Source organism: Schistocerca piceifrons, chromosome 1, assembly GCF_021461385.2.
Source record: "Schistocerca piceifrons isolate TAMUIC-IGC-003096 chromosome 1, iqSchPice1.1, whole genome shotgun sequence".
NCBI lineage: Eukaryota > Metazoa > Arthropoda > Insecta > Orthoptera > Acrididae > Schistocerca > Schistocerca piceifrons.
Window position 1 is genome coordinate 407,475,501 of NC_060138.1, and position 26,139 is coordinate 407,501,639.

The 26,139-nt window shown below is 42.3% G+C and overlaps 1 protein-coding gene across 1 annotated transcript in view; it reads right to left on the bottom strand.

Moving 5' to 3' along the window:
- Positions 1-219: 219 nt before the first annotated feature.
- The window catches only part of LOC124784243 (phospholipid hydroperoxide glutathione peroxidase-like), a 44,904-nt gene continuing 18,984 nt past the window's right edge, over positions 220-26,139 (bottom strand). The window contains exons 3-4 of the mRNA XM_047254086.1: positions 18,055-18,213; positions 220-2,400 (exon numbers count right to left, since the gene is read on the bottom strand). Coding sequence (XP_047110042.1) covers positions 2,209-2,400; positions 18,055-18,213 — 351 coding nt within the window. The 3' untranslated portion in view covers positions 220-2,208. The remainder of the gene's footprint in view (positions 2,401-18,054; positions 18,214-26,139) is intronic.

A 26,139-nucleotide genomic window follows, 5' to 3' on the forward strand; every position in this document is an offset into this window, starting at 1 on the left:
AATAAATGATCATTGTTTGGATTACATTGTGAGTGTATTTGCAGTCACCGTAGATATCGCTGACGATGTTACAGCATTACAGGCGGCTGAAGTCCAGCGGCGCCACTGCCCAGAATACTTTCAAAATAGAAAACTTCTGGACTTGTTGACGTAAATCTAATTAATACATGAGGGCTGTTCGGGAAGTAAAGTCCGATTGGTGTGAAATGGAAAACACAGTGAAAATCAGATATGTTTTATTTGTGACAATTAGCTACACCGTGCGGCTAGTTCTCTACATAGTCGCCGCACCGACTTGACATTTGTCGTTGGGTTGTACCATCTTTCCAATACCCTGGTCATAGTGGCAAAATGTTGTCTTCATAGCCAGCGGTTCATGAGAGCAAAGATGAAATTGTGGGGAAGCCAATTACGGACTGTATTGTGGCTGATCAAACACTTCCCATTGAAAACGCTGCAGCATCATCTTCATTACCCCTGCAGAGTGCAGCTGACAACTGCCGTGAATAAGGAAACTCATGACAGTTATGTGGGTTGCACTACATCGGGTGACATCTCTCACTGCGCTCTGAAATGAGTGACGCGACGCGATCGACGGCCGAACTGTGCAAAGCTTCATCGAATTTTCACTGCAATTTCCATTTTGCGCCGATTGGACCTACCATCCGAGTAGCTCTCGTAGCAATCAAGTTCTATGATAAAAGATTTTATTCTGAAATATTTTTCACTGTCTTTAACTTACATACATGGCAGGTAATATTGAAGTAGTCATGTTACATAATTAATGTTATAAGTCTTCACATTTAAAAGTAACAGTTGTATGTAGGAAATACTTTAAGCAAGCTTTGTCACGATAAAAAGTCATATACTCAAGCCACACATATGTTTGTGTAGACGAATTCATTAAAGTATTTCTACGTCTCAGAATCTCGTATAGTGATTTTCTTTCTTAATAAATTTCTTTTGTACTTGGTTGGAGGCTTGGAGAATTTGGTTAAAATAGATTTCACACGAAGATACATTAGCAATGCAGCATTTTCGGAAACTAACACACTCATTCAGTCTTTCTTTGCCAGAGACTATTTCAGTCTCGTAACACTACAGTTCTCCTGCACATATTATGTCCATTGCTCAAAATGTCCTGTATCTTCTATAGATAAACTGATCACGTATATAGGTAAATAGCCATACATTAATGTGTGCCACGAAGAATATTAACACAAGCGAATATCTTTCGATTCATTAACTCTCTCAACTATGCTAGTATCATGTGGTTACCAGTAGCGTTTACTCATCGCAGATATGAAGTGGTTTGTTACATCGGAGCTAACTTGTAACAGGCATTGCGACAAAGGAATTCTCATGCAGCCACCGGCATAGCTAGCCGTATGCAACAGAGAATTGCTTACAAGACGGACAACGAAGAAATTTTCGAGACCTTATCACGTCATTAGAAGTTTCACGTCATGCTTAAGGTGCCAAATCCCGCATCAGCCAATGGGTGCAAAGGATCTACCCTGAATTTAAAAAAAAAAGAATGAAAATAGACTGAGTATTGATTACAGGGATTATTAGTGGACAGCAGTATGATACCAGACACTCGAGCAGAGTTACATCAGGAAGCATATCCTAGCTTATGGACTTACGCAAATTACGGAGCGTGCACAGACATCTGGCTTTGCGTTTATGTGCTATGAATAGCGAATCCTGTATTTTTTCTGATGGTACCCGGAGAAAACTGTACCTCAAAGATTTTGGCTCCAATGAGTAGAACAGATGGTAAAAACTGAAAGCCTCCCCCGTTCTCTATGATTTTCTACTAAATGTTAAGCATTATACATACATACATGACTAATACCCGCTAAACTGATCCCATAATTCCGAGAAAGAGCTCTTCCTTCTACCTTCGGACTTTCTACCAATACCCCTGTCATGATAAGACGGAATCTCTCCCTCTCACCTTCCCCTAACATACGACTGCGAGGTACAAACTCCTTCCCTTCCACTACACGAAGGGCCAAGAGAGGTAAAACATTGCTTATTCGGGTGAGTACAGGCATAACGCCTCTGGGGTACGAACCAGTACGAAACTGAATACGATGAAGTTAGTAAATGAAATGCAACACGTTTACTTAAATACTATAACAATACTGGTTCTGAATAATGAAAAAGAAGTTTCTTTTCAGCAGTGCAGGAGGGATTCCCGCCTTAGAAGTATTTTTTCAGTGTGGATTCCATCTTCTTGGGCTCAGTGGTAGGAGCGAATCTTTCCACGGGTATCCCGTTCCGATCCACGACGAACTTGGTGTAATTCCATTTTATAGCGTTGCCCAGTGTTCCAGGTTGTTTCTTCTTCAGGAACTTCCACAGGGGGTGCGCATCATCGCCATTGACGTCAACCTTTATAACAGAAAACACAAGTGAGCACCAATATTATTCCCCAGCAGACACTACCTACCACTAATCCCCCTCCAAGTTATTGCTCTAAACTCATTCCTTTCCAGCTGACGTAGCCGCAGAGGTAAATACGAGTGTTTGTAATATGAACTCGAAAACTATTTGATGCGGTTTATTAGACGGGTCAGCACAATAATACAGCTATAAAAGCAGCGAATGCAAAATTTACGACTGTTAAACACTCTTGCAAATAACGCGGTTTTCAGTTGTTCGATAATGTACAAGAGCTAGAGAACATTTCGTTTCCAAGTTGTACAGCTCACCAAATAATTGTGAAAGTAACGTCTGCGTAATGCAAACTTCGTTTAAAACCACTGACGAAGCCTAAACAAAATGTGGCAAATCATACTTAGTTTTATCATACTTAGTTTTACAACGAACTGAATAATTACAGTCGTTGCTCATAACGAATGTTCTCTTTAGGCTGACCAGAAAAGTATACTGACATCTCTTTAATACCTGATTCAGATAAATTGACTAGTAATGTAATTTAACTAACCGGCAAAGTGAATGTCTTTCATCGACTGTTATGGACATAAGAATTCTTCTCGAGGAAATGTAAACAGTAATTTATTTTATGCAGAAATGCAGAAACGTTTTAATTTCTAATTTTTTAATTTTCAACGTGACGATGCATATTTACACAAATAATAAGAATCACTCATGAGAAAGCTGGAAGCAAAACATACGGAAACGTAACTTCCGAAGGAAAAACAAAATTATTGCTTGACGTCCCGTTGACGAATAGCTTATTAGAGGCAGAGCACAAGTTCGTACAGGCGATGGTTATCGACAACGTCCTTTACAAGGGAATGTTGTAGTCATTCATCTTCATCGCTTTAAGAACACCACGCAAAATTTAAATCTCAGTAGCTGTACAGGGATTTGAACTCCGCAGCTTTCTATTAATAGTTCAGTGTGTTGCTGAATTCATCATCTGTCAAAGGCCATGCCGAGGGGATACACCGGTTCTGTCAGAGAGTAAACGCTATTGCATTATTTGTGTTAGCTTCGGTTCTCCCTGGAACGTTTTTTCAAAAACTAAACTCCGCCAGAACAGGCGATGAAGGCCCAAAGGTACCGACTGGCCGCCGTGTCATCCTCATATCACAGGCGTCACCGGATACGGATATGGAGGGGCGTGTGGGCAGCACACCGTCCTCCCGGCCGTGTGTCAGTTTACGAGACCACAGCCGCTACTTCTTAGTCAAACAGCTCCGCAGTTTGCCTCACAAGGGGTTGAGGCCAGTTGGGTTTTTTTACGGGAGTAAAATATCGCATTTGAGCGACTAAATGTTTTTGAAGAAAATTTTGTTATATTTTTCTACTTGCATCTTCTTTTTTAGTAGCAAATCTCGCGGCTGGCAAAATAGGTGGGCTCCATGGATTGTGAGATGGCTGTTCCAGTACGTCTGGTTTCTAAAATTACACAACTGATCACGAAGGGCACTGCAGGCGACGGCCAAGCATCGGCGGAACAAAATCTGATCAGCTATTCCTTATCTGACAACTCGATTTATTTTGTTTATTTAATGATTTGGCGTACCAGTAAATGACAGACCTTCATACTTGTAGTAAGAATGGTGTAGTCAATGTGAATTGCTTTAGAGATATTCTTTTGAAAGGTTGTTGGATTATTATATACTTTCATCTGAGAAAATAATACCATATCCACGTGGAATCATAAATCCGTTTAATTAAAGTTGCTGCAAAAGAACCAGAGACATAAATATTGTAGACGATATCATTAATTCTTCAAGTAACTAATGCAATCTTTTTAAACCAAAATTCAAGTGGATTCTTATGACAAAATCAATTGAGTTTAAGTTTTGCGTTTGACAAAAAAAAAAGGCAGGAGCAGTGTTCAAGTTAGCATTCAAAACTTGATCTCAATATGCAGTCGGGCATCTCGAAATGCAACTACTCACAAGCCGTGATTCAGCACAAGTGCTCTTGGAAACTGAGAGTAAATAGCTGCTGCCAGAGATGTATTATGAAAGTATTTCAAGTTTGCACGTTAACTGCCGCTACTTCCTTGAAGTACTAATTTCACTAATTATGCCATTAACCTTAGGATGCCTTGCAGCATTGAAACGAATAAAAGCAAAGATGTCCAGGCTCAAGAGGCAAGGGGAAAGGCATCCATATCTTAAATACATAGCCAACTTCGTACATACAGTTCAATGCCGCATTATAATGTGAAAAATGACATCAGCTTGCGTACATTAACACAGTTCTGTAAATTCTAAAAGTCTTCGAAAGAGGTAAGTTATTTTCGAACCTCTTCTACAGTGTCACTCGCTGACTTATCAGTATTCTACAGTAATAATGGTCATCTGATACGCCTTTCTTTCACGTGCCGATGCTTGGAGGAGGGTTTCTGTAGGACTTTTTTATTCTCTGTAGCCATTTGTGATGAGCAGCCGCCTGCCGCATCCCGTACTAAATCCTGGATTGGTAGCTTGCATTAAATGGGAACATGACAGTGGACTAGGTAGCCAGTAGACGTTTCCTTTCTTCTCCGTGAGAGACCAGGGAGATATCGTTCGGCTTTCCTTACTTGGCTGGGCCACATCTTAAACCCGATCCACACGAGCAGAAGTACGTGTGCATTTCGTGCCTGCTTGTAAATCAGCAACCGACCACGACGCGAGTGTTTCTATGGCGTCCACGGTCTTAAGACTGTGTTGAGTCTGGAGTTCTAAACTTCCGAGCAAGCTGCACCCTGGGCATATGCAGAAACAGGGGTCCGTGGCAGCGCCAGCTGACATCAGAAGCGAACCAGTTCTGGCCCAGTTAACTCCTACTACTGAAATGGATTTTGTGCATTCGTGTCTTCGTAATCTTTATTGTATTCTGTCCTTTGTTTTCGTGCAACATTGAAAAGATGCACAATGTCCTGGTATTTTTTCCTACTGGTGTTCGCCTACAAGGGAGACGTAATACCTAGAAGCAAGAAGGTATTTACGTTATACAAAGAAAAGATATACACTATGCATAAATAAAAATGTAAACAGATAACCATGTTTTAATGAAAATTATTTAACAATGAAAAAATCGGAACTATTTGACGAGAAAAATAATTTTCGATGCTACTTGGCATTTAGGAAGAAAACAGTACACAAAGGATAAAGCAAAAATGCGCCGTTTATTGCGTTCCAGAAGTTGTTCGACGAGTTTGCAAGTATATGTTTTCTCTGCCAAATAAATATATATGTCTTGAAATACTTGGATAACACCTGTCCTCTTCTTTCAGTTTCCATGAGTGTAAATAGTTTACCACAGGACCTTCGACAAGAATTTCCAGTATGAATTCTGCTCTGATCATTAACAAACTATATTATGATTACTTGTTACTAAGTTTTGTTCCCCCCCCCCCCCCCCCCCCCATGAACCATGGACCTTACCGTTGGTGGGGAGGCTTCCGTGCCTCAGCGATACAGATAGCCGTACCGTAGGTGCAACCACAACGGAGGGGTATCTGTTGAGAGGCCAGACAAACGTGTGGTTCCTGAAGAGGGGCAGCAGCCTTTTCAGTAGTTGCATGGGCAACAGTCTGGATGATTGACTGATCTGGCCTTGTAACAATAACCAAAACGGCCTTGCTGTGCTGGTACTGCGAACGGCTGAAAGCAAGGGGAAACTACAGCCGTAATTTTTCCCGAGGGCATGCAGCTTTACTGTATGATTACATGATGATGGCGTCCTCTTGGGTAAAATATTCCGGAGGTAAAATAGTCCCCCATTCGGATCTCCGGGCGGGGACTACTCAAGACGATGTCGTTATCAGGAGAAAGAAAACTGGCGTTCTACGGATCGGAGCGTGGAATGTCAGATCCCTTAATCGGGCAGGTAGGTTAGAAAATTTAAAAAGGGAAATGGATAGGTTGAAGTTAGATATAGTGGGAATTAGTGAAGTTCGGTGGCAGGAGGAACAAGACTTCTGGTCAGGTGACTACAGGGTTATAAACACAAAATCAAATAGGTGTAATGCAGGAGTAGGTTTAATAATGAATAGGAAAATAGGAATGCGGGTAAGCTACTACAAACAGCATAGTGAACGCATTATTGCGGCCAAGATAGATACGAATCCCACACCTACTACAGTAGTACAAGTTTATATGCCAACTAGCTCTGCAGATGACGAAGAAATTGAAGAAATGTATGATGAAATAAAAGAAATTATTCAGATTGTGAAGGTTGACGAAAATTTAATAGTCATGGGTGACTGGAATTCGAGTGTAGGAAAAGGGAGAGAAGGAAACATAGTAGGTAAATATGGATTGGGGGACAGAAATGAAAGAGGAAGCCGCCTGGTAGAATTTTGCACAGAGCACAACATAATCATAACTAACATTTGGTTTAAGAATCATGAAAGAAGGTTGTATACATGGAAGAACCCTGGAGACACTAAAAGGTATCAGATAGATTATATAATGGTAAGACAGAGATTTAGGAACCAGGTTTTAAATTGTAAGACATTTCCAGGGGCAGATGTGGACTCTGACCACAATCTATTGGTTATGAACTGTAGATTAAAACTGAAGACACTGCAAAAAGGTGGGAATTTAAGGAGATGGGACCTGGATAAACTAAAAGAACCAGAGGTTGTACAGAGATTCAGGGAGAGCGTAAGGGAGCAATTGACAGGAATGGGGGAAATAAATACAGTAGAAGAAGACTGGGTAGCTTTGAGGGATGAAGTAGTGAAGGCAGCAGAGGATCAAGTAGGTAAAAAGACGAGGGCTAGTAGAAATCCTTGGGTAACAGAAGAAATATTGAATTTAATTGATGAATGAGAAAATATAAAAATGCAGTAAGTGAAACAGGCAAAAAGGAATACAAACGTCTCAAAAATGAGATCGACAGGAAGTGCAAAATGGCTAAGCAGGGATGGCTAGAGGACAAATGTAAGGATGTAGAGGCTATCTCACTAGGGGTAAGATAGATACCGCCTACAGGAAAATTAAAGAGACCTTTGGAGATAAGAGAACGACTTGTATGAATATCAAGAGCTCAGATGGAAACCCAGTTCTAAGCAAAGAAGGGAAAGCAGAAAGGTGGAAGGAGTATATAGAGGGTCTATACAAGGGCGATGTACTTGAGGACAATATTATGGAAATGGAAGAGGATGTAAATGAAGATGAAATGGGAGATAAGATACTGCGTGAAGAGTTTGACAGAACACTGAAAGACCTAAGTCGAAACAAGGCCCCCGGAGTAGACAATATTCCATTGGAACTACTGACGGCGGTGGGAGAGCCAGTCCTGACAAAACTCTACCGTCTGGTGAGGAAGATGTATGAAACAGGCGAAATAGCCTCAGACTTCAAGAAGAATATAATAATTCCAATCCCAAAGAAAGCAGGTGTTGACAGATGTGAAAATTACCGAACTATCAGCTTAATAAGTCACAGCTGCAAAATACTAACACGAATTCTTTACAGACGAATGGAAAAACTAGTAGAAGCCAACCAAGGGGAAGATCAGTTTGGATTCCGTAGAAACACTGGAACACGTGAGGCAATACTGACCTTACGACTTATCTTAGAAGAAAGATTAAGGAAAGGCAAACCTACGTTTCTAGCATTTGTAGACTTAGAGAAAGCTTTTGACAATGTTGACTGGAATACTCTCTTTCAAATTCTGAAGATGGCAGGGGTAAAATACAGGGAGCGAAAGGCTATTTACAATTTGTACAGAAACCAGATGGCAGTTATAAGAGTCGAGGGACATGAAAGGGAAGCAGTGGTTGGGAAGTGGGTAAGACAGGGTTGTAGCCTCTCCCCGATGTTGTTCAATCTGTATATTGAGCAAGCAGTAAAGGAAACAAAAGAAAAATTCGGAGTAGGTATTAAAATTCATGGAGAAGGAATAAAAACTTTGAGGTTCAGAGACAGCAAAGGGCTTGGAAGAGCAGTTGAATGGAATGGACAGTGTCTTGAAAGGAGGATATAAGATGAACATCAACAAAAGCAAAACAAGGATAATGGAATGTAGTCTAATTAAGTCGGGTGATGCTGAGGGAATTAGATTAGGAAATGAGGCACTTAAAGTAGTAAAGGAGTTTTGCTATTTGGGGAGCAAAATAACTGATGATGGTCGAAGTAGACTGGATATAAAATGTAGGCTGGCAATGGCAAGGAAAGCGTTTCTGAAGACGAGAAATTTGTTAACATCCAGTATTGATTTAAGTGTCAGGAAGTCATTTCTGAAAGTATTCGTATTGAGTGTAGCCATGTATGGAAGTGAAACATGGACGATAAATAGTTTGGACAAGAAGAGAATAGAAGCTTTCGAAATGTGGTGCTACAGAAGAATGCTGAAGATTAGATGGGTAGATCACATAACTAATGAGGAAGTATTGAATAGGATTGGGGAGAAGAGAAGTTTGTGGCACAACTTGACCAGAAGAAGGGATCGGTTGGTAGGACATGTTCTGAGGCATCAAGGGATCACCAATTTAGTATTGGAGGGCAGCGTGGAGGGAAAAAATCGTAGGGGGAGACCAAGAGATGAATACACTAAGCAGATTCAGAAGGATGTAGGTTGCAGTAGGTACTGGGAGATGAAAAAGCTTGCACAGGATAGAGTAACATGGAGAGCTGCATCAAACCAGTCTCAGGACTGAAGACCACAACAACAACAAGTTTTGTTCCTTACATTTCGATCTTTTCATAAAAACGTATGACTCCTCATTACCTTACTTTCACCACTTAACATGCCACAGCTCTCAGAACACACTCAGTTATGGCGTTCACGTGTAAACGAAAATAATCACTCAAATCAGATTATTTTCAGTACAAGAATGAAAGGACAACTGCTCTGCAGTAGACTCACTTCTCTTGAGTAGTTAATTGAGACAGGAAAGTCGATCGTATAAAAGGGTTTTAACGACAGTAACGAATTTTTCCACAGTTCTTAATATCGTGCCTTTTGACTGATACGGTGGACTGCCTGGTATTCGACAAAGAATCTGCTCTTAGTGCATCACGTTTTTTTGGTGGATGTAGGACAGGGGCGGCCGGGTGTGACGATCGCGTGCAGGCAGTGGCTCGGCCTCCCTCAGCTCTGCACGGACCTTCTCGGAAGTACCCTTTACAGCGCCACATTTCATTTAATATTGCGGAGTGGCGTTTTTCGGCCGGCACAACTCTCTTCTGCTCGGCAGAATCGTAGTGCCAGGGCTGTTTAGCCTTTGCTATTAGTCAGTGGCATGAAGGACGTTCAAACGTCAAGTGGCTGTCTGTACAAGCCTTTAAAACTGAGTGGGAATTACAGAAGAGAGGAATAAGAATTCTCAATATCTATCACGCAGTTACATATTCGATGGGTACTGCAAATTTGCTATAAAGGCAGAAGAATTTAAACGCTTATTTGACAATGAAAAAAAAACAAAATATTACAACGATCAACAGACAGGATTCTTTGTTTTTACTTCAAGCAGCAGTTTGCTATGAATTTGCACGCATGGAGCCCGTGAAGAAATTGGCGGTAAGAACAGCACTGTCAGTTGCAAGTGTTGAAGACTTTATATATTACTGAAAAGTTCACTGATTAGGTCAAGGAGCATGCTGCAACTATTTTTCGACCTAAAACCTCCTATTGTTGAATTTATTAAGGAAACAAGAGTGCAGGGACGAACATTAGAACATCCGGAATGGATTGCAGATCTCTCATTTTAAGTGGACTTGAGTGTATACTGCACAAAGTAAGATATGGTGAGGTAACAAACAACTTATTTCTTAATTGATAGGGATGCATTTAAGAAAAACGACTCTACTATAGAAGGGACAAATTCTGACAAACACCGACCAGTTGCGTAAGCTCACTGGCATCAAAGAAAACGTGAGGTCTGAAGAATTTATTCTGCCTTCAAAGAATTAAAAGAATAGTTTTGTAACGCATTGAGGACACTGCCAGTCTTATACCATCGTGCTCTTTGCGCGACCGTTTGCCGTTTCAGTTAAAAGCGCCCCAGTTCAGGTGTAACTGACTGATCTGCACTGTAATTCCAGTTTTAAAGACAAATCATATTACTTTAAACTGTTCAAGACGTCTACACTGCTTTCGTCATGTAGATTTCCCATGTCTCGTAATGAGGCTGCAGAAGTGCTACAATATTTCGACCAACACATGTGAGTGAAATACTTTTTCCCACTATGAAATTAAGTAAGACGATTACGTGACAACCTGAGCCCGAAAATCTGCGACACTGCCTGCGCCTGTCTGTATGGCGACAGTTTGTACCAGATTAAAATTATATTGCGTCTTCAGTGCGCCAAAAATATTGAAATAATACTGGAAACTACTTTTGTTTGTGATCTGTGTCCTTGAGAAATGTGAACTATAAAACGAAGTCATATGGAGTGCGGCTGCATTGCCCTTCAGATACGACGCTTTCGCAGCTTCCCCCTCTTCCGCCTCCTCGCGTTCAAACAGCGTGCCGTATCGGTGGGTGGAATGTGCAGCCATGCTAGAGGCTACTGATATTTCCCAACATAGAAATGTGAATTTATTAAGTGCACTGTAATCACCGAGTTCAAAAACTCTACACATACACATAGACGACGAAGAAGAATGCAATAAGCAACAACAACAAAACCTGACCACTGAAGATGCTTTTAAATAACGCAAAACGCGTCTGCTCTTCATAAGACTTTTATCACAGTTGCGAAAGACAGAAATTAACCTATACAACTTGTAACAATTTACAGTCTAATGGCGGAAATTTCTTTCAAAACGGTTACCTATGTAGCGGGAATGCTGTGAGTCTCCAGTTATATTTGCGAACTCTTGTGCTACCTTTCCTTTCTGAGCGAGTCCCCTGCAACACATTCAGGTGGCGAGTGCGCTGCGGTGGAGACTCACGAGTGGAATCTATGCGCCCACGAGACGGGGAGTTCGCGTACTACGCCACAGGACTCGCTGGCGGTGCCAACGAGATATACGACACTGTAACGAACTTGTGACGTCACACTAGTAGGTTCCGGGCCCACCAGAAAGACAGGACATGGAACGTACGTCACAGCACGCGACACTGCAGGTTTTACGAGCGCCTGCAGCAGTCTCCAGCAGATATTTCAGACGAATTTAAAATTCTTGATTGCGCATTTAAATGCATGCACACACGTTTTCCATAGCACACGACAAAATAAAGACCACTTGTCGGTACCTCTTCAGTTATGTATGGCTTTCTTGTGGGCCCTCCACAGAGCCGAATGTTACCGAAGTGCGGCAGACAAGCCTACTATTGTGACGTCACAAGTTCGTTTCAGGGCCCGTACATCTCGTCGACGTCAAGTAGGCTTGCCCGCCACACTTCGCAAACTTTCGGCTCCTTACAGAGCACATGGGAAATCAACATTTAGTTGAAAATCTTCCAATTTTGTCGTGTGCTGTCGAGAACTTACATCCATTTAAAAGCACAGTTATTAAACCCCTCTGAAATAGGAGGCAGGTGCTGGCACTTGTAAGACCTGCAGTGTCACGTACTGGGACGCATGCTCCACAGCCTTTCTCGCAGGCCTCGACTCGAGGGCAAGTTTTAAGTGAATATGCGGAGCTACTAGTCTGCGCTCCGTTGACGTCACCGCCTAACCTCGAGCTCCTATGTAGGCTGAGTTGTCCGCCATGTTTTCCCCAGCTCTGAGCAGTGAGCAATGTTTACCTAGTGGGTGGTTAACCTATTCACCCAACTTTTTAGAATATTTCTTACAAAATATTTGATATTTCATGCATGAGGAGTACCGAACAGTTGTGAACTGCACTAAAATGGTTTTTGCGTGTTTAAATTTTCAAGTGACCCCGAACGAAGAAAAAGATGGGACATAAATTGCCGCAGAGACAACTGGCAACCAGGATCTGGCGCTCGATTGTGTACTGAAAGTACACTGAAGTGACGAAAGACATGGGGTACTTCGGAGTATCGTGTCGGACCTTCTTTTGCTGAGCATAGTGCAGCACCTCGACATGGTGCGCTTTGGGCCACGGCCTAATGTTGTAATGCATATGTGCATTCCCTTCACGTGTTTAAGCCAAGTATTAGGCATATTTGTGCGATCGGGAATGCTCAGTAGCAGTCAGGCTACATGTACATTTAACAATTAAGAGCCAGCAAGGAGCATTAGAGATGAAATCATAGGAGGCAATGTTGTGCAACCTTACTAGGGACAAGATCCGACTATTCGGAAGTAATGATCTTACAATCTGAGACAGTGTTCCGAGACAAACTACCGTCACAATGTCCGCAAACGTGATGTCAGGTCCGCCTAGCAACAGCGATCTGAACGCCCATTGGCTGAAAGTTTGGATATGAGAAGTGTCCTTATTGGCTGAGAGAGAAAGGTGGGGTGGTCTCTCTTGTCCTTCGGGAAGACAGGGCGAGTTAGTCGCGAGGGGCCACTCAAAACGCACGGTCGAGTAACCGAGGCGGCTCTAAAAGAACGGTCACGAGTACGTATTTCAGCTGTTAAACAAGATATAAAGCGAAGTTGTTAGTTATCAGAACGCCACGGGTCGTGGGCAGTGTCTATCAATATGTAAAGTCAGAAAACGGTGGTAATGTGTGTAAAGGGTCGAATATAACGGCGTAGTCCGGAGCCGCCATATTGCAAATGCTGATTCTGGGACGTGTGTGACAAAACAATTTCTGTATTAAAACAGGTATAGTACAAACGTTGTTGACAATTAAAACTGGCATCCCTAAACACTCCAATTCAGCAGGATCACCACCTACATGGAACCTGGAGATTGAGCGCTACTGCTGTGCTACGAGGGACTCACCGAAGCAGCAAGACACCAGGTTAGTGATACCGCCCAGAGAAGTACTTCCTTCTCGCTACTATGCCATTCAGGGCGTTCTAATGTCAATAAAACAAAATTCACCAATAACGAAACTACTGTGTCTCGAGTCTAATTTTGAACCGTACTGCCATACTTCACTTAGAAGTTTACGAAAAGCTGGTGTTCAGACAAGCCCGAAAATGACCTATTCGTAGCTAAAACCACATGGATGAGGAAGATGCGTTGAAAATGTTATTTGAAAATGGAACTGGACATTACATAGTTAAAATGATTTCATTCAATAATAAAAACGGTTCAAATGGCTCTGAGCACTATGAGACTTAACATCTGTGATCATCAGTCCCCTAGAACTTAGAACTACTTAAACCTAACTAACCTAAGGACATCACGCACATCCATGCCCGAGGCAGGATTCGAACCTGCGACCGTAGCAGTCGAGCGGTTCCGGACTGCGCGCCTAGAACCGCTAGACCACCGCGGCCGGCTCATTCAATAATACAACTCTCAGTCTTCCTAAACGCTTTCAGCACCGTGAACTAAAAAAAAAAAAAAAAAAAAAGTCTGACGCTACGTCTGTTATTGACGACGCCGCATTCTCTTTCTTAACTCATGTCGATATGAGAGTAGTACTCGGATGTCTCAGCTGGTGAGAAAGTTGCCCGAGGAAAGCAAAGACACTGGTGTCAGAATTTTCACAAATCTGTTACTACTACCTCACATCGATATCAGCTGTAGCGTGCGTCTTGCTAGTCGCTCGGACACAAAAACTGGTCAAAGTTAATGCCAATAAAACAATTACACACTTTATAATATAAAATGTGTCTTTTCACTTTAGGTGGATCGAGAAGCCTCTGCTGCCCCAGACTTAGGGAGATAGCTTAGATCCCACCTTTTACAATATAATATTCCACGAGTCCCAAAAACTTATCCAAACCCATGATGTGAGACGTGTCTGTAAAGGCCGCTGCTGACATTCAGTAAGTAGCTTTCGCCCTGCCGGAGGAGCGTCTGACTTCAGCACATCACGGTCAACTCTCCTCCCTCCCTTCACGTATATGGCAGACAGAACACGAATCTCAATGAAACGCCACACCCTGCTACTATTTAAATTGTTTGTGGTCCTCTACGAAGTATTCTGTGTTAAATGTATGCTATTGTATTAAGAGGTATGCGCATAAAGCATAATTATTACATCCAATGGCTAAAGTTTTGGTCCACTTACACTGGCTCAAGAGCTAATGATCATGTCCTTTTGAATGTCAGAGAAATAGCTCCTTTTCCGTATTACGACAATGACTGCACTATTTATCGCGTCCTCCCTCTTGGCCCCTTCCTCCACCCCACCCCACCCACCCACCACCACCGCCCAATCACGACACGTTTTATACAGGGTGGTCCATTTATTGTTACCGGGCCAATTATCTCACGAAATAAGCGTCAAACGAAAAAACTACAAAGAACGAAACTTGTGTAGCTTGAAGGCGGAAACCAGATGGCGCTATGGTTGACCCGCTAGATGGCGCTGTCATAGGTCAAACGGATATCAACTGCGTTTTTATAAATAGGAACCACCATTTTTTATTACATATTCGTGTAGTACGAAAAGAAATATGAATGTTTTAGTTCTACCACTTTTTTCGCTTTGTGATGGATGGCGCTGTAACAGTCACAAACGTATAAGTACGTGGTATCACGTAAAATTCCGCCAGAGCGGACGGTATTTGCTTCGTGATGCATTACTAATGTTAAAATGTACCGTTTAACAATTGCGGAAAAGGTCGATATCGTGTTGATGTATGGCTATTGTGATCAAAATGCCCAACGGACGTGTGCTATGTATGCTGCTCGGTTTCCTGGACGACATCATCCAAGTCTCCGGACCGTTCGCCGGATAGGTAAGTTATTTAAGGAAACACGAAGTGTTCAGCCACATGTGAAACGTCAACCACGACCTGCAACAAATGATGCTGCCCAAGTAGGTGTTTTAGCTGCTGTCGCGGCTAATCCGCACACCAATAGCAGACAAATTGCGGGAGAATCTGGAATCTCGAAAACGTCGGTGTTGAGAATGCTACATCAACGTCGATTGCACCCGTACCATATTTATATGCACCAGGCATTGCATGGCGACGACTTTGAACGTCGTGTACAGTTCTGCCACTGGGCACGAGAGAAATTACGGGACGATGACAGAGATTTTGCACGCGTTCTATTTAGCGACGAAGCTTCATTCACCAACAGAGGTAACGTAAACCGGCATAATATGCAGTATTGGGCAACGGAAAATCCACGATGGCTGCTACAAGTGGAACATCAGCGACCTTGGCGAGTTAATGTATGGTGCGGCATTATGGGAGGAAGGATAATTGGCCCCGATTTTATCGATAGCAATCTAAATGGTGCAATGTATGGTGATTTCCTATGTAATGTTCTACCGATGTTACTACAAGATGTTTCACTACATGGCAGAATGGTGATATTCTTCCAACATGATGGATGTCCGGCACATAGCTCACGTGCGGTTGAAGTGGTATTGAATAAAATTTTCATGAAAGGTGGATTGGTCATCGAAGCACCATACCACGGCACGCACGTTCACCGGAGCTGACGTCCCCGGATTTCTTTCTGTGGAGAAAGTTGAAGGATATTTGCTATCGTGATCCACCGAAAACGCCTGACCACATGCGTCAGAGCATTGTTAATGCATGTGCGAACATTATGGAAGGTGAACTACTCGCTGTTGAGAGGAATGTCGGTACACGTATTGCCAAATGCATTGAGGTTGACGGACATCATTTTGGGCATTTATTGCATTAATGTGGTATTTACGGGTAATCACGCTGTATCAGCATGCATTCTCAGAAATGATAAGGTCACAAAGGTACATGTATCACATTGGAACAACCGAAATAAAATGTTCAAACGTACCTACGTTCTGTATTTTAATTTAAAAAACCCACCTGTTACCAACTGTTCGTCTAAAATTGTAAGCCATATTTTTGTGACTATTACAGCGCCATCTATCACAAAGCGAAAAAAGTGGTCCAACTAAAACATTCATATTTCTTTGCGTACTACACGAATATGTAATAAAAAATGGGGGTTCCTATTTTTAAAAATAACGCAGTTGATATCCGTTTGACCTATGGCAGCGCCATCTAGCGGTCCAACCATAGCGCCATCTGGTTTCCCCCTTCAAGCTAGACGAGTTCCGTTCTTTGTAGTTTTTTTTCGTTTGATTCGTATTTCGTGAGATATTTGGCCCGATCACTATCAATGGACCACCCTGTATACTACCCTCATTACCAGTGCTGCGGCCTGCCATCTGTGTGTGGTTACTGCACGTTGACGTCAAACATAGGCAGTGGTCACATCAATGTGACTCTATCTTGCGTGTTCTTGTGTAAAATTTTGCGTGAATACTCACTTTTCAGAACTATCTGAAACATTTGTCTTGATATTTTGAGTGTTAATATTAGCCGTCAGCATTCAGTTATCGTCTTTTCTGTATCGTTGTGTTTTGATATTACGTGTATCCTGAGACTGTTTTTTAGTGTCTTAACATAATGTGCATTAAAGATTACAGCCCCACGTTTCGATATCAGTTATAAGGTTAAAGATTAACTGTCTTGCAGCCAAATTTAATAAATATATTTCGAGATCTAAATGTTGGGATCAACCAGCGTCAGTCCGCTGTTCAATGATGTGTAATGTTCAGTTTTTGTTTTTATTAATAAATGATAAAGTTGAATTTTCCAATAAAACCACCAGCACCATCCACTCCCCCAGTCCCACGCTACCTGCCGTTTCAACGCTAACGCTAAGCATGGTGGCGACCTGGGGAGAGGTCTTATTCTTCAAAGGTTTTGGAGAGGCAGCGGTGTTACTCTTTGGTTGTGACTGAGGAAACTCTGACGGCTCAACAGTATGTCGGGGCATCCTGCCTCTCATATGGCAGTATAGTGGTGCCATTTTTCAATGGCGAAATGCTCGTTCACATATGACACTGACCTCTACGACCTGTCTGCTTGAAGTTGAGTTACTCCCGTGACCAGCAAAATCCCCTAACCAGTCGCTGACAGAACATGTGTGGGATCAGTGTACCAGTGTACCAGTACCAGTATCCAGGATGTCAAGAACCAGTTAAAACAGTCGCGGGCCAACTTATTTGAGGACAGGATATAACGGCCTTATGTCTACCTTCCCAACCGCATCAGTGAATGCATCGGGGTCAAAAGATCTACAACATCATTGTGATAAGTGGCTTCATAATAGCAAGCTCTTTGCTAATAACTTCGGCGTTGAGCGTCCGTAAGCACCAATAACCTACCAACAAGCTCTTCATAAATTTGACTTAATTCCCCTAAAGCAACACGACCTAACTTTTTTTTGTCAGGCATATATACATTAAGTGATTATGTCGATACCACGGTCCGTTAATTGGCGCGATTTTTCGTTATCTGTGTTGGTAATGCGTTATGACTTTCTGCGTTGGTATCAGAATTTTCAGCTGAGTGTGTTCTTCGCACCAACCACTGTATCGTATTTCTGTGGTTGTTGCGATGATTTTGTGGTTATTATTTTAAATTTCAGTTTTTCCCCGCTCAGAACCCCAATTTCCTGTGTCATGGTCATCATCTTGAAATCATGTATTTGTTGCATTTCGGGGTTTGTTTAAACGTCATTTGTGAAAGTTGATGGCCGTTCTCAATGGCTCTGGTTTAGATGACTACTGTCGTTGCATAGCTGTAGTTATTACTGTTGAATAAACTACCTTGACACAGAACATACCTTCTCGAAGAGGTCAAAAGTGGCACCCATGGTCCTGAGGGCGAAGCAGGCTATTTGCTCGCTGTCTCCCGGCTCCTGGCCGTTGAACTGGTTGCACGGGAACGCCAGGATGCGCAGGCCCTGACTCTCCCCATAGGCCTTCTTCAGATCCTCCAATTCCTGCACAGAAAGGTGATTAAATCATTAGGAGCCACTCGGTTAAATCATTTAGCCTGGGATACACAAAGATAATTTCAGACAGTCTGTACTTCGTATCTTATAAAACGATGGCTATTTCTTTTCAACCTCCAGTCGGTCGCGAAATTGAAACCACAGAGAAAATCCGGTGAAGCTTTGCACAGATCTATGTCACAGTGTTTATGGTATGCCCGTCTATTGCGTTACGTCACCCTTTTCAATTCTGAGCGCACAGTGAGGCCATAAAGATGCTTAGAACAATTGTGTCTCCCGTCAAGAGCGCCGTGCGTGCTTTTATACAGCCCACATAAAGTGACTGTCATATGTTTCCTTCTTCATGACGAACCTCGGCCGCACACTGCAGGTGCAATGGGACACTTCTGCAGCGTTTGCAATGGGAAATGTTTGATCACCCACAATACTCTGATTTTCATCTCTTCTATCACATGAACCGCTGGATATAACGATAGAATTTTAGCACAGATAACGAGCTGCAGACCGGCTTAGGGAACTTCTGGAAGTCACAGACGGCTGCCTTCTGTGACTATGGTACTGGACAGTTGGTACCACACTACGACAAAAACCTAGGAGCGCCGACTATGTACAGAAGTGTTGCAAATAATTCATTTCTGATTTTCACTGTGGTTTCCATTTCGCGAACGATCAGAGGTTGGAAAAAAGATAGCACTTTTAGGAATATATTCACCCCGTCGAAATAAATTGAACTGTTAGTGCGGATTTCAATCATCGGCTTTACATGATGTGGTTTGCTGAGCGAAGTGTCTGTGAGAACGAACGCAAGGCTCTTAATCTGATGGGATACGGGTCTTCTTCCGGTGAGCTTTCATTCTCCGTTTTGTTCAATGCTCCATTTATTTGAATTAAAATATAATACGGGGTGTTATGTAGATTGTAGTATAACGAGTCGGCTTTGATCACTTCATGCTACGAATTCGGTGCAGTTGGTATTAAGTCAGTGAAAGTAATGCGCTATAGGACATTTCATCAACTAACGTCAAAATATAATTTTGTTTACAAAACGTAGCTCACGTGATGCACTGTTAACGAAAGAAAACTGAAATATTAAGAATATTGAAACAGTGCTAAAGTAATTGATAGTTTAGTAAATACATCATCTGAAGTCCTCATACATCGAAAAAGTATTTGTAAGTAATTTATTGTCAGTGTTGTCTTGGAAGTTTGTTAGTGTTCGTGGAATTGTTTTATTCCTGTTTTGGCGATTTATATCGCAGTTTTTGTTATCTTCTTTCTTGTTACGTTTTCATGGCCAACCTTGATGTGCCTTATGAGACGTTTCATGGACATCATTAAGAATCTGTGGATTTTTTTTAGTGGCATTTGGAGTTGTTTCTGTCAGTTTTGTTTATTTTTGTTTCTGTAGTATAATTTTTGTAAAGTACGCTTATTACATACAACTGTTATTCTTATAGCTACAGAGACGCTGAGGTATATATTCCGTCTTTGGTAAGAGCTGGTGTGAGGTGAACCATGAAGTATTTTTAGTTACATAGCTGTGCTTTACTTGATAATACTCGCTTTGATTTATTAAATGAATATAAGCAAGGTTTCTTTCTGATATACGAATTTTTGCGTAATCAAAAATGTCTGTCGTTTTTTCTCATTTTGTATTAATCTGTAATTTATTGTTGAATTTTAAAACTCTCAATGAAGGTCATTTTAATTTAATAATAGCGGCTAAAGCAGCTCAGTTTTAACGAACTATTATTGAGTGTGGTGCCGATCTTCAGTGGTACGGTATGAATAAAAAACTCTTATTGCTTGAGAATCATTACCCATACGTCTTATATTGCATAAAAAAAATTTGCTGAATGTGCTCAGTCACAAAGATAGTCAAGACCGGGTAAGGAAACTCATAATACAAAAACTTTATTGAACATGTTACTGAGCACCTGATGCGAGGAAAGGAACACAGGACATTAGAAGGTTGACTTGAATGAGGATAGCCATGAGCCGTAGAGACACTGGCCACAATGTTTAATCTCAAGACTTGCAGAACGGATCCGAAACACAGGAAATGTTCGTCGTGGGCCAGTGCATAGTCGACAAGAAGTAAACTCTCCTTACCTGGACTGGATCTAACCTTAACTACGTGACGAAACACAATGATATCTACAAGTCGGCTATCAACAGTGCGTAGAGGTACTGAACACTCAGCAGTTTGTGACATTGACAATATGTGTGTCCCTTTCACGGTAATGGCGTAGCGCCCACTATTTCTTATTTCGTTGTTGTGGAAAGGATCTTCCGATTTCAGGAGTTCTTTGTAAGACATATCTTCATACCGTTTCTAAATACACATCCTGGAAACCGCAATAAATTAAACGAAGTGTGATTAAGCTTTAGCTTGTTTTGTAGCTCTCCCATCTTCATGCAGCGGAAACGTAGGAAGATGGTTCAGCTCCACGTCCGCCCGTTCTGATTCAGGTTTCCCGAAAAAGCATAAGGCAAATGTCTGAATGGTTATTTCGAAATGGCACCCCCGATTTCCTTCCCTAGCGCGAATTTTCTCTAATAACGTCGTTGTTAATGGGACGTTAAAACCTAATCTTCTACCTTTTCATGTAGCGAAAATATGCTCTCCTTTCTTGAATGTGCTTAACTGTAGGACAGTATCGTAAGAGAGAGACAGATTATTTTCCTGCAGTAAGAACGAATAAAACCGATTGAAGATTACATATCTACATACGGGAGTGGGATTTTGACAGTGTACAATTATTCCCCTAACCTAACCTCCTCATGCGTTCCCTAATCGTAGAGACTTCAAACTTAACTGCATGCTTACGCCTCTGAACGCAATAAGACAGCAGGAACAGTTCAGTCTCTACAATAACCAATACTACAAGACGATCATCAGATACGAATGAAACTTCCTCCATATACGTTCTACGTTGATAAGAAAAGGGAAAACTGCACGTAGCTATAATATTACATCCACGAAATGAGTATTCTGTGAAGACATCAGTCGCTACGTTGATTAACGTTCAATTGCTGTTAAAGGTTTAGTGCATGAGAACATTCTACTTGCAGCAATAGCTGTGCGAAACTGAAAATTTTGCCACACAGCCTGCAACCGCACTTGCCTCACTGTGGTGGACACACTGCAATATCAACATAAACATCATTTGTGTGCAAGATTGCTACCATAATTCATTACTTATCAGCCATCCTTCTAATAGAACACTGTACACAGTTAATAAATCTTCAGTAACTAATAACTTGTCTTAGTCCCTCCCTCCCCCCCCCCCCCCTCTCCCGGCCTTGCCCGTTGTATGTGAGTAATTATCTCCACTGCAAAGCACACAGATATTGGTTCCATTTCTCAGGAGGGACGTACACACCTGCGATCAGAGTGGCTACTGAGGTGTTCGGTGCGGGTCACTGCAGTTGGTTTTCCCAGCCAACGTCAGGGGAATCGGCACTGCTGCGTCCTTGTACTTTTCTACGCTCTTGCGACCAATGTGTCTCACAAAAAGATCGGCGTTTGTGAGAACTAACTTTATCATGTGATTAGAAACAATCAAGTTTCGGTTCCGAGTAGTAGTTCCTGACACTGCGAGGACGGAAAGTGACCGCTAGTAATGTGTTCGTGCGTAGCCACTTTAAAAGACGTTGAGAGGGCGAAAGGAGTGACAGAACTAATGGAAAAGGCGACGGAACGTGCAGGCGGACGAAACTTTGTACGTTGATTGTATGAAGGACACCATGCCGAGAGGCGTAGGATTCAAGTATGTACTCCAAAGCAGAAGAACAAAAAAAGAAGCATAAGGAATAAAGCATCCGCTTGAGTTATGGATAAAAGTGTTTTTCTTTTTCCTGGTCTTATCCCATGAAATCTGCATCTGCCTCTGTTAGAGACACAGGGAAGCCGGATCCCCTTCCAGTTGCCACGGCGTACCTCCAAGCACGAAATTTGTGCACCCCATCTGTCTGCGTCTAGTGTTATCTACATCGACATACATTACTCCGCAAGCCACTGTATGGAGGATGGCGGAGGGTACGTTACACCGCTACTAGTCATTTCCCTACCTCTTTCACTCGCAAATAGAGTTAGGGAAAAACGACCATGTGCCTCAATATGAACCCTAATTTCTCTTATCTTACGCGAAATGCACGTTGGCGCGCGGCGGTAGAATCTTTCTGCAGTCGGCTTCAGATGCCGATTCTCTAAATTTTCTCTGTAGTGTTTCGCGAAAAGAAAGTCGTCTTCCCTCCAGGAATTCCCGCTTGAGTTCAGGAAGCATGTCCGCAATACTCACGTGTTTATCGAATCTACCGGCAACAGAATGAGCAGTCCGTCTCTAAATTGCATCATCGTCTTTCTTTAATCCACGTGCCGAGGATTCCAAACACTTGAGCAGTACTCAAGACTTGGTCGTACCACACAGCGATGTTATCCTCAAAGCCTTTCTCAGGAGAGCTGTAGATGCGTATGAATGCCTCTGTTCCTTATATCTGAGGTGTTCGACTCTTTGATCATATACACAGCTATCCTGGCTGCGTGCAGACAGGTGTAGAGATTTTCATATCCTCTGTCTTCCCTACTGTCTTATCAACGTACACTGTCCCTCACATGTCTCCTCGACCTTTCTGTACAACTCCATCGTTCTGTCATATTCCTGAAGCCCTTCTTAGTAACAGGAACAGAGTCTGGAATACCTCCCGCATTAAGTTACATAACTGAATGTCCAGCTTCAGAAGACAGTTAATGACATACGTACTAAAGTAACAATAATGATTACCATTGTCCCTGTACGTACTCATTACCCTTGCACATTCTTCTTTGCAGCCAGAGCTTCCTCATTTCCCAGTATTCTTAGGTGCTGTAGTCTCCTTAATTTCTCTTCCCCAGCACTCGCCACAGCAGAAAACATCTGTCTTGTATACCAATAAAATTCTTTATAAATCAGCCATTATTATTATTATTATTATTATTATTCTTGTCATCTTTGTTATTATTATTACTATTATTGTCACTGATAGTGGCATCAGCTGTAGTATTATAAGTACTTTATTCGTACACAGTATTATTTACTCACGTTGTCACTTCAGAACTTCATATCAGTTTGATACTATTCCTCATATTGAAACTGACGTCTAGATTAGCAAGGAAATTTCACAGTTCGTATTGCATAGAACAGGAGGTCAAGTTTAATGACGAATACTAATATTTAGTGGTGTCGTGTTACGTCGATATAATCGTCCTCACTGGGGTCTTCCGTACTAATTTTAATAAGTCTACAGATGCACTCGATCTGGGAGCGAAATTCTGAGTGTAGCTGCTTAAGGATCAGCTCCTCGAAGTGTGTCCGCCTTTTGTGCCTGCCTGTGAATTACCCTGCAGCAGAGTCACTTTCTGAGAAGTCGACTTAGACCAGAAAGTCGATCGTGTAAAAGGGGCTTTAAAAGACGAGCCTTCCAGTCAGAGTCGCAAGCAGCGGCGTCATATGAATCTGGCGTCATCTGATGGCGAGCATACGAGGCGCCAACCAAAGGAGAACAGCGAGCGATGAAAGAGCGGCGTACTCATGGGAGATGTAAAGTGCCGTCTCTCACGCAGCTGTGAGCGGTTTGTGACGCACCAGGGCGGTCGAAGGAGATGCCATCGATACTGCAGTTACCAAGAAAGCTGAGAAAAATTGTTCTGTCTTCAGAATTTGGTTTTAAGAGGTGTCAGAAATAGCGAGTCAACATTCAGCTTTCGTGAAAAAATGAATCAACAAAAATAAGCGGCCGGTGGTTTGTTCAGTCGAAACGTGAATTCGCGGACGTTATCCTGTGAACAAATATTTTCGGAATGAAATTGTATGAGGGATACTGTCCAAAAAATGTGATGACCCCTGTTTAATTGGTGCCTATACAGGTCACTGGTATATGAACGTGTAGCGTGTAGCAGTGTTCCACTTGTGAGAGTGAGCGTATGCTGTTGCTGCTTCCCTTCCCTGTTTCTTAGGTGCAAACATGCCGGTGCTGCCGCTCAGTTCAGGTCTTCAGTTTGCTTTGCTGGTTAATACTGCAAACACAAAATGTGTGAGGTATACCTTACACCTTCCGCTTCGCTCCTTGTGATAAAGTGGAATTTGCTCGCTTTGCGTCGACTGATATGGACTAGACATGGGCACATGGGCACCTCCGGCGCATGGGCATCCATTTGGCAAGAAAAACTAAAACCTTCAGTGCTCCTGTTCGGTCCATTGTATATACATCTAACACGAATATGCTGAAAGATCAGTTCCACCCATGTTCGTACTTTGGCTCTATAATCCCCTTTTTGACAGTCCATGGTCTCCTCGATGGCTGACACCGTTTGTGGGTTTTCTTCAAACCGTTGCCATTTCCACAAACGGTGACGTGCCTGTGAATGGACGCTACATCTAGTCAAAGAACCGTTTGACAAATAAATTGGTCTTGTTGTTTTAAATATACTAACAGATTTTGTGTATCGTAGTATGGTAACATACACCGTGCATTGCAGAATGGCATACAAAAGAGAGAGAGAGAGAGAGAGAGAGAGAGAGAAAGAGCACTACAGAAGAAGCTATACGACGCTACTCAGACTATATATGGTGAGCAGTGATCGTAGTGCTGCACTTTTGTTCTGGAGGCCAGTGATTCAAATCTTCAACTCCTTCTGGCAGTCCAGCAATAGGAGTTTGTATTAGAATGTCACTACTTCGGTTAAGAACAGTATGACAGTACTGACAAAAAAGACAGCTATACTTAATGCAATTTTTGCTCTTCGATCCCACCCGAGATAATCGAAAGCTTTGTTTTAACTTCCTCCTTTCAGGATTTTATTAAATTCAAACTGCAACTTGTAACGACTCACTTACCTTCTTCATAATATCCCAAATTTATTTTTCGTTCTTTACATGCATAATCAGCGAGTTAGTTTATCACAAGACAGAAACTACTAAGTGTCAGTTTCAGAGTCGAGAATGTTCACAGCATCTAGGGACAGACTAACTAAGCCGGGAAGCACCCGAGGCGGAGCCCTTCTGAGCCGTTGCCATCTGAAGGCGATTACTGTAATTACTTAATTGCAATTTCTATTCTGTGTGTAAATGATGAAATTAATTTTATTTCATACTGACCATTATACTTAAAATCATGTTTATTAACTGCGGGAGGATTTGGTACTTAATTAGTAGTATGTGTCGTAGAAACAAACAAATGTTGCTAGAGGTACAACTTAATGTTCACTGAAGCGCCAAAGAAACTGGTATATGCATGCGTATTCAAATACAGAGAAATGTAAATAGAAAGAATACGGCGCTGCGGTCGCCAACGCTTATATAAGACAACAAATGTGTGTCGCAGTTGTTAGAATGGTTACTGCCGCATGGTGTTGTAGTCGGCGCATGAACAATGGGATACAGCATCTCCTAGGTAGCGACGAAGGGGAGATTTTCCCGTACGACCATTTCACGAGAGTACCGTGATTATCAGGAATTCGGTAACACATCAAATCTCCGACATCGCTGCGACCGGAAAAAGATCCTACAAGAACGGAACTAACGATAACTGGAGAGAACCTTTCGACGTGACAGAAATGCAACCCTTCCGCAAATTGCTGCAGATGTCAATGCTGGGCCATCAATAAGTGTCAGCATGCGACCCGTTCAACGAAACATCATCGATATGAGCTTTTGGAGCCGAAGGCTCACTCGTATACCCAATCATGACTGCACGACACTGAGTTTATGCCTCGCCTGGGCCAGTCGACACCGACAACGGACTGTTGGCGACTGGAAACGTGTTGCCTGGTCGGAAGAGTCTCGTTTCAAATTGTATATAGTGGCTTCACGAGTAGGGGTATGGAGACAACCTCATGAATCCGTGGACCCTGCATGTCAGCAGCTGGTGGAG